We start from the raw sequence: 13,780 nt of genomic DNA on the forward strand, positions 1-13,780 counted from the left end.
GCTGTAAAGTTATGGCATTGTGTTGTCGTGGCAAAAAGGCTGTAAAATTGGGTGTAACTTTAACCCCACACTAAAATTATTTCATATCGTTTACTTTTTTCTTTTTCGCTGTACTTTTGAAACGGTGAGTATTTTAATGTGTACAGATTGGCCCCATTAATTTCCATTGTAAACATCAAGTTTTGCTGTTTTTTTAAAGAAAAGAAGAGAAATGAAATTTTAATCAGCATTATGCAAGTGCTGTTGATACAGCTTAAAGACACAATATGTAAATTTTCACCGCTAGAGGTCGCTTATTCAAAACAAAGGCGCAGCTTGATGACGCCTTGATTTCGTGGAATCATGGGAGGTGTCGTCTTTGAGTCTACAGTCGGTGGAAAAGAATCAGGATGGGACTCGGGCAGAAATCCTGTTCATGAATGAGATTATTAATGTTACTGTAGTATGAAGCAGAGCAGGGCCGAGTGCTGTGGGAGCTGTATGAGGTTTTTACAAAATAAAAACAGGGTTAACGCAGGTATGATGTCATTGATAGGCGACGCACGGACGCTTATTTGTCTGGATTTAAACATTCTTGGAAACTTTTGGGATAATGTAAGTACACAAGTCAACAAAATGTATAACATTGTTCTAGTGGTTTTTGGATATTTGAATTCCAAATCTAACATATTGTGCCTTTAATTTGTATTGAACCCAAAATATTCCTTTAAACCTACCATTCAAAAGTTTGGGGTTGGTCTTTTTTTTTTTTTTTTTTTTGAAAGAAACTATATACTTTAGTGTATAAAACAGAAATGATGACTTAACTATATTGCATTTATTAATATATTTTCACAGTATTGATTGTTTCAGTTGACTGAATTATTGTAATAATGGACATATTAATAAGATTAATGCTGAATAGTATCAAGTCCAATATCAGCAAGGATTTGGATGAAGGGGTTCTTAAATTGGTCTTTGGGTGTGCGGTTTAAAGACACTCCTCTATGCTTCAGACTATGTGTGCTTGGTGTACAAAAACAAAATGCAACATTAAAAACAATTCATCACTTCCAATACATTGCAAATACAGAATTATGACCAGAAGAGCACAAGTGATTCTTCATTTAGATTGCCTGGCATGAGAAGATCAAGCACCATGCAGCAATCTGTGTAGGGGACGGACTAATGCAATACAATGTCCCTAATACAGCCCCATTCCAAAGCTCATTACCTTGCGGTGACCTTCCAGCAGCTTCCAAGTTCTTCGTAAAGACAAATAGCTGTCAAGCATTTCAATATAAGAGAGGTCTTTATTTGTATGCATCACATCATGCTGTAATTGTTACAAGTTTGGACAAACTCTCATTTTAGCAGCTTTGAAAAAGTACACAAGGGTTGTGTCCCATTTTGCACAGAGGTCAAGGCGACGGTGTAATTTACCATCCATCTGTTTGACTAACGCAATCGTTTTTTCAGTATCTCCAGCACTAGCTTTGTGTTTGTATGATGGAGATGGCAGATTTCACTTAAAATAAGTAGGCAATAGACATGAGCCCACAAGAGACCGAATATTCGCAGAAAGAGGGACAATTTTTTTTTTTTTTTTTTTTTTTTTTTTTTTTTTGCAACAGCTGTTTGCCTTTTAATCTGCCACCATCAGATCTTCCAGTCTTTGATAGGCCACCCAATCTACACGAATGACTGAACTAAATCTTTCCTTAATCTACAGCCTTATTAGTTTGTCCTCTTATGCATGTAAATCAGAATGCAGTCATTTTCATATGTAGATGGATTATTAAAAGCCGTAGAGGGAGAGTGGGTTTTTTTTCCAGCTCACAATAAACAACAAAGCCCGGCACAGATTACAGCAGAAGCTGTGGCTACGAGAGGGCAGGAAGCAGTTTGTAATTGACAGGCTGCTTTGACAGAGCGCGAGTCTTGTGAATAGATGGGTTTATCTAGAACGGGTGATGTGTCATTAGCATATCTTGATAACATTGATTTCTTCATTACCCTTAATGAAATTTCCACTTAATGGCTTCTAATTAGTTTCAACTGGTGCTCATGTAATTGCAGCTGTAATATTTTGCACAGCGGAGAGGAGTTTAATGCTTTGATACGACAAGGAAACTCTTGCGTGAAGTTTCATTCTCTTGCACTTTACTACGTGTTTGTTTCTCAATGTGTCTGCATTTGCGCTATTCCTATATGTGATTAAACTTTACTTTTGTGTGGCTGCCAGTTTTGATGATCATCTCATGTAATTGCCATGGAGCCAGGCCAACAAAGAATTAGCATGGATGGCTAATTGAATAATGTCCCATAAGGCCACAAAATCACATGGCTTTTCTGTATTTTTAAGCTGATAAACAGTTCAAACAGGATTACAGTGCACCTTTATTAGTAAAATTCAGGGCATGGTTATTATCAGGCCACTTCGTCGTGAAAAAACATCTCAAGTGTTCAGTGTAGCTATTAATAATTAGCCAGAAAAACAACAGATCAGGGGCTGTCTCTCGGGAGCGCGCGCTCGGATGCTTTCCCTGTCTCTGACGCCACGCGTCTGACGTTCTGCTGGTGTCGTATGAATCATGACGTTTATTTATGCATCAGCACATGGCACTTTGATAAGATTGGTGTTATCTCTGTCTCCATCAACGGCTCGCTGCTCATTTCCATAAATTATCTTCCAGTAATTATCTGTCCAGATGTCCAAATTGTGCCACAAATTATCTGCAAAACGAATCAAAATCCCACTGTAATTTAGTAATAGCTGATTAGACCTCGGTGTATTAAAGAAACTTGGATGTAATTAGAATAAGCTATATTTTGCAGTCTGTTCAGATGGGTATCGACTATGTTTTATATGCAACAGTTCTGAAAGTGTATAATGAAGAATAATGGAAGATGTCCAGATTTACCTGGATTTTCCCCCACTAAATAGGCTACCCTTTAAAATTAAACTAATTTGCATTTATCTTTAAGCATATATTTTTATGGTCATAATATTGAACACCCACTTTCCTGTTGGTCTTCAGCTTACAATTGACTAAATATAAATTTCATATTCTATAATTCAGCTAGGTCATGCCATGCATTATATTAAGCTGATTTCTCTGAATTTCTTATCATGAAAATTTTACATTTACTGATGTGATATGACTATTAAGATTATGATTATTAAGTGCATGAATGTACGTTTAGGTGCACATTTATTCTTATTTGGTATTCAAAGATGAAGATAAAGAAATTATAAATTGCACCTTTTCTGCCATGAACATGTTTTCATGGGGGGAATATAAATTAAAAAAAGCTGAATTTCTTGAAAAATTAGTTGTTTACCGTAATCTTTTACTATATTTCTTAAAAAAAAAAAAATGCAATTTCGTCTCAAAATTCAGTGTCATTCCCAAACATGCAGGAAGCCTTGTCATATAATATTCTAAGAACTTAATGTTTAAAGATGTTTTGCTAATTTGCATGCCTTATGTTTGGATCCTTGAACCTCGAAACGTTTTATTTTAAACCTAAAATGGATTTGAAATAGGCTGTTTAGCGATTTAGGAATTATAAATCCTCGCACGTTCGCACGTGTGGAACCCTTCAATACAAGAGTTCTTTAAACTAAACTAAGCAATCTCAACTGGACACATTCGACCTTATATTAAATTATATATAGTTTTATTAGATGTATTATTCAATAAAATAACTAATTTGTCAAATTTGCTTGTTTTTGTAATAGTGAATAACTTCATTCATTATACTGTTTGATTTGGTTCTCACAACAATTATTGTAATGCTTCTGATCGGTCTGTCATTTGACGACATTAGTCTTACCTATAGGCTGTACGTTTCCGTTGTCCAGGTGTCCTTTTTATTTCAGACATAATATTCCCTTTATTTTATCATCTAGATACACGTAAAACAGATTCCTAAACCCGTTAATAATAGACATAACACGTCTAAAATGTTGAAGCAAACAGAAAATTTGGTTATCGAAGACTAGCCTTTATTATGATATTAATTAAATTACGACTGAATTTATTTCGAAATAGGCTATAATTTCGAAGTGATCTCATTTTATTTTCTAATTTTGGTTAAATGCCTGATTAACACATAATTGCAAGCAAAATGTGATGTGAATGAAATGATATCATGCGTGACAAACAGGGAGAGCAGCATCCTGTATCCTCTGGAATTCTAAATCACTTACTCGCCGCTGATTGGCTGTTGAGTTTTGACCCTTGTTGGGATGGACCTGTTGGATAAAAGGAGAATTTCTAGAGGGATCATGCGTATTGCACCGTGGATGCCTGTGCACAAGGGACCGACTCGTATGTGAAGAAGGGAATAGTCTCAGAGGCACCATGACAGGAAAGGATGGGGCTGTTTTGTCGGAAAGTTTGAACAAATCAAAATCAGTGTGTGCCGCTGAGAACGGGGGAAATAACAATCCACATCTGTCAAAGAGCAGCACCACACATCCGCCTAAATGCACGGGCTTCGGCATCCAGGAGATCCTGGGACTAAATAAAGAGCCGTCCTCGGCTCCGCGGAGCACACTGGACTCGTTCCCTGCCGGGGCGCACCTTCTAGCCAGCAGGTCGATGCTCGGTCCAGCTGGTGTTGGTGTTGGTGTTGGGGTCGGGGTCGGGATGGGCTTAATTGGCCCTGGAGGTATTCCGTCGTTCTACAGCCAGCCCGCGTTTCTTGAGGTGCTGTCAGACGCGCAGAACGTCCATCTACAGCCGCTCAACAGGACAGTGGGCCCGCTGGAAAATAACCAATCTGCCAGCTCAGGTACAGGCCTGCGAAATTCACCTTTAACGCCCGCTCGGGGTTTGTCCTTTGTAAGACAAAGGTCCAATTTCTTGTTGTTAAAGTGCCCTGTCATTATGTTAACCGAAGGGGGAAAGGCCTTAATAATAGGCTAATATCAATACAGTTCTTGTTGTTGCTATTATTAGGCCACACATTTTATCAAGACGGAAATGTGCAATAAAAAGCCTTGCAACCTGTTGTCTGTTTTATTTAAATGATTTATAATAATAGGCTACATTATATTTTCCTCCAAATCCCAAGTGATTAAAATTTGTCAAAAATGTTAAATAGCAGTTTTGAAAATTAAAATATTTTACATTTTGAAAATGTCTCAGCCATTTTGAATGACATTTCCTCCGATGTTACAGATTCAGAGGATGTTTCTTCAAGCGAAAGAAAAATATCAAAGTCTTCACTGAGTCAGAGCAAGAAGAGAAAAAAGAGACGACACAGGTAGGCTGAACGAATGTAAATTGACACTTATTTTTAGCATTATTGCCTGAATGAAATTAAATTTCCGGAACAGAGGAATTGATAAAATTGTTCCTTGGTTTGGCAATCACGGCTATACCAACTGGAAAATAACATTTGAGAAACTGACGAACTGCGGTTATGATGCCCAGATCTCTGTGCCTTTTTTGGGAGCTAATTATGTTTTGTTTTGTTTTTTCGTAACTAGTTAATTAAATGCTCGTAGGTTTTAAAGGGCAGTGTGAAAATAGCCTATTTTCCTTTATAATAATAATAATAATAATACATTGTCGTTGTGATTTGTATTTTTATATTGTAATTTTGTACGAGGCATTTAGCGTATTTTTATAGTTCAATTACAGTTAGAAACACCTATAATAATAGGCCCTATTAATTATGATTTTTAGTTTTTCCTATTTTAAATGTTCGAACAAAATAAATTAATAGGCTACACACAATTTTCTTGTTCATTAAACTAATTTAAAACCTAAAAGAAAACATTTACACCTCGACATTGGTTCACTCAGTTATTTAAATACAATTTATGCGTGATGTTTCTAATATTGATTTCCTATGACAATTGAATGTTGTTCTTTTGTAGAACAATATTTACATCTTACCAGCTGGAAGAACTGGAGAAGGCTTTTAACGAGGCTCATTATCCGGATGTGTACGCCAGAGAAATGCTGGCCATGAAAACCGAGCTGCCCGAGGACAGAATACAGGTAAGGAACGAACACTCGCCGCTTGAATTAAACGAGAATATAAGGAAACGACAGCCATCGAACGCTCTTTTATTTATTAAATAATAAGCCTAATCTTTTTTTTTTCTTTATGCGGGCGTTGCCTTTGTGATCATTTTTCTGTGACAAGCTATTTGACTTTTGTTATTAGCATATGTTGTCCAAAATATGTTTTCATATATTTTTTTTTTTTTACATTAAGACGTAAAAATATTTTGATGTCCTATAAAATTGCAATCACGCCAGTTTCTTTCTTTCTTTCTTTCTTTCTTTCTTTCTTTCTTTCTTTCTTTCTTTCTTTCTTTCTTTCTTTCGTAAAATGCTTTGATTTATTTCCTATTTTTACATCAATATGACTAATTAGGTAGGCTATCTCAACATATTGTTTTAAATTATTTCCAAGGAAAACTTTACACTTAAAAATTAGGAAATCGAACACACACAAAAAAGGACTGATGCAATAAAATAAATTCATCTTGGGTTGGATTTGGTAAATAGGTCTCTACTCTGAGCCCATATAGGTAATCTTATTTTACACACTATAAAAATGAAGATGCTCTCGGAGATGTCCTTTCTGAAGCTGCTTCAGATATGCTGCTTTGTGGGCCTAATCAAGGAACTTTGAAGTGCCTCAAAACCTTTCCTCGCATGACCCATTGTTGATGTATCAGTGTTTAGAGTTCGTGCAGGAACTTGTTGGTTCCTTAGAGAACTGACCTTTTAAAGGCCGTGTAGCCTTTAGGTTCTCAGAAGGTTCTGCCAGTGTGGTGATCTGGAAATTGTGCCTTAAGTATCTTTTCCGTTTGGATGGACCCTATGTTGCGTGCATTTAGTTAATCGGATAGTGGTTTGTGTAGAGGTTAGTTGGGGGAGAATGATTCACGCCAGCAGCAGAAGGTATATCAGTGGTGTTATGGGGGTTAGAGCACTCTAATTAGCCCTGCTGCACTCTTAAAAGTAAACGTTCCAAAAGGACCCCAGCAAATTCCAGCAATGCCACAGATTTTTTTCTAGTGTTAAGAACATTTTTTTAAGATCTGAAATCTTCTCTTTTTTTCGACTGTAAGGAACCTTTTGTGGAATGAAAGGATCCTATGGATGTTGAAGGTTCTCAATGGAACCATAGATGCCAATAAAGAACCTTTATTTTAAAGAGTGTTACGGGATTTTTCGAAAGTTATTATTTCTTTTCATACCTATGAGCATATATTTCAAAAGGGGTTTCAAAAGTTTCTGTAATTATTAAAGTTAGATTATTCTACAAGTTTGTAAGAGTGAGTATTTTCGCCTGTAGCGAGGTAACCATAATAATAATAGCCTAATAATGGCTAATAATAATAATAATAATGCTTGCGCTTTACTTTGCGATTAGTTTAAGTCGATAATGACAAATACTATCCTTATGTATCACTTTATTATAAATGTACATTCTAAATAAGAATATTTAAGAATATCTTTTTAGATATAGCCTAGAAAGTTTTAGATAATTATTTCTAGAAATGGCGCCTCGAAAATGACATTTAATAGCCTATTTAGTAAGTTATAATAAGTTGGAAGACTGTAAAAACATCGAAATCCCTTTAAAATAGTCGACCACCCTGAAAGTCATTGTACAATTCGCACACTGACTATATTGATCAAGTTCAGCATCCCACTAGGACAGATAATATCTCATCGGCCTCATCAGGGAGAGAGAGAGAGAGAGAGAGAGAGAGAGTGTGTGTGTGTGTGTGTGTGTGTGTGTGTGTGTGTGTGTGTGTGTGTGTGTGTGCGTGCGAGAGAGAGAGGAGAGAGAGAGAGAGAGAGAGAGAGTGTGTGTGTGTGTGTGTGTGTGTGTGTGTGTGTGTGTGTGCGTGCGAGAGAGAGAGAGAGAGAGAGAGAGAGAGAGAGAGAGAGAAAGGCGCTAACGACCTAATCAAGCAATCAAGGCGGAAGAAGATTACTGTGTGACCTGAACCATCCATCTGCTGGCACGCCTTTTAATTTCCTTCTCATTACCGTGCCTCTCAGTGAATAAATAATAAGGAAATAAATAAATAATTCTATTTCAATCCAAAGTAAAATTAACATCTAATTTTCTCATCGAGTGTAATTAGTTAAATGAGAAAAGCCCGTCGTGTTCCGATGGAAGGGATGTGGCGAGATGTGGGGAGTTCAAATGAAATAACTACATTGAATTTATTAGCACGGGTCAATGGCGCTGCTCTCTCGGGTCCTGCTCGTTTAATTTCCCGTGATATTTGCCCGCCTGTCCACCATCGATTGGGCTCGAAATTAACTTATTTTTCAATCAGCTTCTGCGTGCCCTTGGGGTCGTCTCTCATCGCTGTCTCCACGCGCTTTCTTTTGAGTGCCCGATAACCAATTTCTCCTCAAAAAGTATCTTGCATGAAATGAGGGCTATCATCATCGGCATTACCAGAAAAGATTGGAAAATGGTTTTGATAATTTCTTATCCAATGTCTGGCCTCTCTGGACCCGACAGCCCCTCCTCCTCCTCCTCCTCCTCGCCCTCCCTCCGTCAGCTCTGCTAGCAGCTAGAATTAGTGAAGGGCAATTGCTGGTTAACTGCTGTGATAGCTGATCAACCTGCGCTCGCGTCGCGTCATGACAGGACTGAACTGCAGGCGCTTTGCGCGTCGTGTCGTTTATCTGAAATGGACACTAGCCTATATGCTGCCCGCCTGCCTAAACTGTTTGCGCAATCATGTAACAGGCCCACATATGACTACAATATGATAGTTGTAGTTGATAAGCCATGGTTAAACATAGCCTAAAAATTGTTTTCAGTTGGCACACTTTGGAAATTACGTTGGCTATTTGTTATTCTAGATTTGTGGTTGAAAATTTCAACAGCATGCTGTTGTTTGTTCGATTATCCTAATTAAAAGGGTTCCATCACCCAAAAATGAAAATTATGGCATCATTTAGGCTACTCACCTTCATGTTTTTCCAAATCTGTTTGATTATCTTGCTGAAACACGCACACAGAAAAATATTTTAGACAGATTGACAACCTCACCTTTTACTTTTCATCTTTTCCATATGAATGTCTGTCATTCCGCCTAAAATAGACTTGACTTTTTTTTTTTTTTTTTTTGGCTATCTTTATTAATAAACTGTATACATTTAATTATGGACAGGTGTGGTTCCAAAATCGGAGGGCCAAGTGGAGAAAGCGGGAGAAGTGTTGGGGTCGCAGCAGCGTGATGGCGGAGTACGGGCTCTACGGCGCAATGGTGCGTCATTCCATCCCGCTGCCTGAGTCCATACTGAAATCTGCTAAAGATGGCATCATGGACTCCTGTGCCCCCTGGCTTCTAGGTATTCCAGAGCACATTAAGACTAGTTATTTATTTATTACACCTTTATTTTCATTTTTATTGACCTTTATATTTTACCATCATTATAACTAATTGCAGTATTTATGTTTTTATATAGTCTATTTTATAAATCTTTAATTATAATAATAATTCAGAGCCTTTCTTATACTCTAAATATTGTATTTCATTTGTCACCAGCACTGCTGAATTTCAACTTTATAGCCTATGCATGAACATTATGAATCAAAATTTCTGAGAGCAGATCTACATCATATCTATATATGCAAAATTGCCTAACCAGTACAAGCATTTTGAATTTAAACCTGCTGTAAATTAAGTAATTTGGTTACATTTAAAATAATGTTCTCAGTCCATAATTTAAATGTCATATTTTTTAGCAAATAAATTACCAAAGCATGTTTTAAATTGTATTTAACCACTTTACAGCAATAATTTACTGTATTGCAAAAATACAAGAACAAAAAATGTTTAGCCATATAATTAAATTGCTATACTTTATCATCATCATCATCACCATCACCATCATCAAACTTTATTACAGACTCAGGGTCCAAATTTAAAAACAGATAATACAGAAAATACAACAGCAAACACACACAGGTTTGTTGTGCTATCAAAGTGAGGACATTCCATAGGCGTAATGGTTTTTATACTGTACAAACTGTACATTCAATCCCTCTACATCTAAACCTACCCATCACAGAAAACATTCTGCATTTTTACTTTTTTAATAAAACATTGTTTAGTATGATTTTAAAGCTATTTTAAATATGAGGACTCATGAAATGTCCTCATATTTCATGTTTACGTCGTAATACCAGTGTAATACCCTTGTCATTATACAAATTTATGTCCTCTTAAATCACAAAAACGTGCGCGCACACACACACACACACACACACACACAAAAGATAAAAATCAATGTGTTACACAAATACAATGATACCAGTGTCTCCGCAGCTTGAACTGATAATGTGTAGTGCTGACCCTTATATTTGATAAACCCACAATCATTATTTGAAGCCTTAAGATGACAAATATTATACATTAGATTTTGTTACATGGCTTGAAAAATGTTAACTCCTGCAACCACAAACATTTCACTTGCACTATACCATCTAAATCTCTCATTACATCACTGTAAGCTACTCGAAGTCTCTGTACGCTTGCTATTCTATAATTGAAAACAAAATACTAAGGCTTTACTTAAATTATTCAATTATAATAACAAACAACAAAAATAATATTACTGTATTTTTTATTTAGTCATCTTTTTTTCTTATCATCCATTTATTCGTGACTCTCATGGCTCAGATTAGTCATATGCTGTCACTAAATCTAAAATCTCTCTTGCTATTTCCAGTTCAAGATGGTTTTCCTACCACCAGCTGCTTTTCTAAACACGAATACCCACCATTCTTTGCAGGGATGCACAAGAAGTCCTTGGAGACTGCTGCAGTCCAACCACATGAGAAGTCAGATGTCACTCAGATGAAACCCACCAATCCCAAGGCGGATGAGGCCGAGGCTGAAGAAAGGAGGACAGAGTCACCTATGTCTAAAGAGGAACTGAGGGAGAACAGTATTGCTGTTCTCAGGGCAAAAGCACAGGAGCACAGTGCCAAAGTGCTGGGAACCGTTTCCTCTGAGAGACTAGAGCACAAAATGGAGACGTCGTTGACAGAGGAGAAGTCCAGCGAACAGATAGATGCGAAAGAAGAGGAAAAGAGTTCTTAGATTGTGCATTTCTTCGTAATGCCATAAGATATGCTTGGTGTGAAAATATCTGGGCTATTTTCTCTTCCTCTTATTCCTGCACTGTCTCCATGATAACACTGGACTTTTGATTCTCAATGTTCCTCTGCATTTTATTTCATTTAGCAAGATCAAAACCACTTAACATTTTCCAGTATTTTGATAGTGGCATCAGTCCATCATGCCAGTGATTGATAAAATGTTTTTTTTTCTTTTTTTAAATATAGGCCTACAAAAATGAATACTGTGTACTGAATACTGATTGGTAGGTTGCCAGCGTACTCAGTGCTGTTTGCAGAATGGCTCAATTAAATAAGATTAAATGTTTGGATATTTAATTTCAGGATAAATTAATATTGTCATTATCAGAAAATAATTGATCAAGACCTGCGCTTTGAAATAACAGTATTCAGGGCTTTTCTTTTTCATTTTGTACAGAACCCCATCAAACTCTCGGTGGTTAAAAGTTGTAATAGAGTGTATTGCTGTATATATTGTAAATTAAGATAGCCTGCTACAGTATTGTTTGAACTATACATCAATGTACTGTAGTCTTATTATGTGCTTTTTTCGTAACATGTAAAATGCAATACAAATTATTAAAAAAAGGATGAACAATGCTAACCTGTTTTACATCAACTGTGTTTTAAATCATAATTAAAAGAGAACAAATTTTAACAAACTGAATTTTTTACATACAGCGTCAAGGTTATGTCATACATGGTGCTATAATGAAGTACTTAAAATCCAAATCTGCACTAAAATCATTTTCTTTGTTTGCATTTTGCAATGTTTCGCTCTATCTGCCTGGAGTAACAATCATTTATATGTAGCCTAAACAGTTCTGTGTCACTGAGCGTAATCCGACACAGTTGAGAGGCCTCAATCTGGGCAGATTAAACAGCAGGACTGATGCATAACAGACATATGGGAGAGAGCATGAAAGCAGTCCTAGATAAAGTGCTCTCACTGAGGCTAGTTCTCTATCTATCTATCTATCTTGGGTTTTGACCCATTAATATGTTTAATAAATGAACATTTATTAATAAGTTTAATAAATAATAATAAAATAATAAACATTTCTATCTATCTAACATCTATCTATCCATCACTCTAAAAAATTGCTGAGTTAAAAACAACCCAAGTTGGGTTGAAAATGGACAAACCCAGTGATTGGGTTAAATGTTTGCCCAACATGCTGGGCAGTTTTATTTAACCCAACCATTGTTTAAAAATTACTATATGGCTGGCTTAAAATGAACCAAAAATAGGTTGGAAATTAAAAATCAGACACATAATTACTAGAGGAAACAATAATAATCAAAAGACATTTATTAATAAGCAATTTAATAATGTTTATTGTTTAATAATTATTAGTTAAACTTATTAATAAATGCTCATTTATTAAACATACTAATAAATGTTAATTTACAGCACATTTTGGGTTCATTTTAAAACAACCCATCGCTGGGTTTGTCCATTTTCAACCCAAAATGGGTTGTTTTTAACCCAGCATTTTTAGAGTCATCCTTCCTTCCTTCCTTCCTTCCATCCATCCATCCATCCATCCGTCCGTCCATCCATCCATCCATCCAAGAGGCTAGTTCTCCTGAATTACTGCACTGATATTTTGAATAAATAAGACCCAGGATTACAGACAAGCTGATATTAGCCATTCTTGGATGCTTTATAATTTAAAAATCCTCACATAACAGGATAGAGAAAAGCATGGTAATTATCTTACAACTGCACATAATTAAATATTAGCCATAAAAATTGCCATGTTCAAACCTAATAAATGAAAATATATAGGTCTTCCTCTGGCTAATCCGTAAATTGTGAAATCAATCAGGATTTGTGCTGATTAGAAGAACCATCCAAAAGTATGTTGCACATGCTCTCTATTTCATCTGGGTTGTTGATCCTTTCCATGCCCTTATTATCAAGGCCTGTCAACAGATTATTGATACGCACTGTAATTTAATTTACTTAGTGTCTGCGTAATTAATTAGTTGACATCTGGGGTGATAAGGCTAGGCTTATAGCAACAGAATACTGTATCTCTATCCGCTTTTCTGACATCTCTGTCACCCAGCTGATCCTGCAGGCATATTAGCCATTTACATTTCTCTATATTGCTCTAGACATGGTTTAATAAATAAATGTTGTTCAAAAACTAAAATGAACTCACTGCTTTTATACTGTGATGCGTATTTTATTAACTAGTTTGTTCTTGATCTACAGAGACTTAGATAAGCTGTTTGTGACAATACCAGTTTCTTTGTTTAGGACTTATGGCAGCTCTCTCATGCACTCTCACTAAGAGAATCCTGAATCACATAAAGTACTTGTGCAGGCTAATCCCACAATGTCACTAATGGTGGCCATTAGAGGGCTGGCTGAGGGATGAACTGGACTTATCCATGCTGTCTTTAGAGTGATTTCTTAATCAGATTGTGATGATCACCAAGCTGCTGTGTCGTTAAGTAACGTAGGCAATTAAGATGTTTGAAAATAGTCTTTTCTGGAGTAAAGAAAGGTAAGAAAGGATGACATCCATGTAGAATACATTTTGATATCAATGAAACTGATTTGAATTATTAATTGATTTCTAAATCCTTTAATCGTAAAGCTGGTCCAATGACTTCATGTGCAGTCTTTACT

At 36.2% G+C, this 13,780-nt stretch overlaps 1 protein-coding gene across 2 annotated transcripts; it reads left to right on the forward strand.

Moving 5' to 3' along the window:
- Window positions 1–649: 649 nt before the first annotated feature.
- Window positions 650–11,740, forward strand: vsx2 (visual system homeobox 2). 2 transcript variants are annotated; one of them, XM_048191456.1, is made up of 5 exons: window positions 650–4,782; window positions 5,172–5,256; window positions 5,876–5,999; window positions 9,161–9,341; window positions 10,725–11,740. In XM_048191456.1, exons 1-5 carry the CDS (start codon window positions 4,350–4,352, stop codon window positions 11,096–11,098), a joined length of 1,197 nt encoding a protein of 398 aa, XP_048047413.1. In that variant the 5' UTR covers window positions 650–4,349; the 3' UTR covers window positions 11,099–11,740. The 2 variants fall into 2 exon arrangements, with proteins under 2 accessions (XP_048047413.1, XP_048047414.1); XM_048191457.1 differs by having other exon boundaries at window positions 10,788–11,740.
- Window positions 11,741–13,780: the final 2,040 nt, after the last annotated feature.

The sequence above is a fragment of the Megalobrama amblycephala genome, linkage group LG5 (genome assembly GCF_018812025.1).
Source record: "Megalobrama amblycephala isolate DHTTF-2021 linkage group LG5, ASM1881202v1, whole genome shotgun sequence".
NCBI classification, from domain to species: domain Eukaryota; kingdom Metazoa; phylum Chordata; class Actinopteri; order Cypriniformes; family Xenocyprididae; genus Megalobrama; species Megalobrama amblycephala.

Bases quoted from the DNA above. Each gene is read 5' to 3' on its own strand.
- vsx2 (XM_048191456.1), top strand. From the start codon at position 4,350: ATGACAGGAAAGGATGGGGCTGTTTTGTCGGAAAGTTTGAACAAATCA. The intron at 4,783-5,171 runs GTACAGGCCTGC...CCGATGTTACAG, and splicing joins TAACCAATCTGCCAGCTCAG to ATTCAGAGGATGTTTCTTCA. The intron at 5,257-5,875 runs GTAGGCTGAACG...GTTCTTTTGTAG, and splicing joins AGAAAAAAGAGACGACACAG to AACAATATTTACATCTTACC.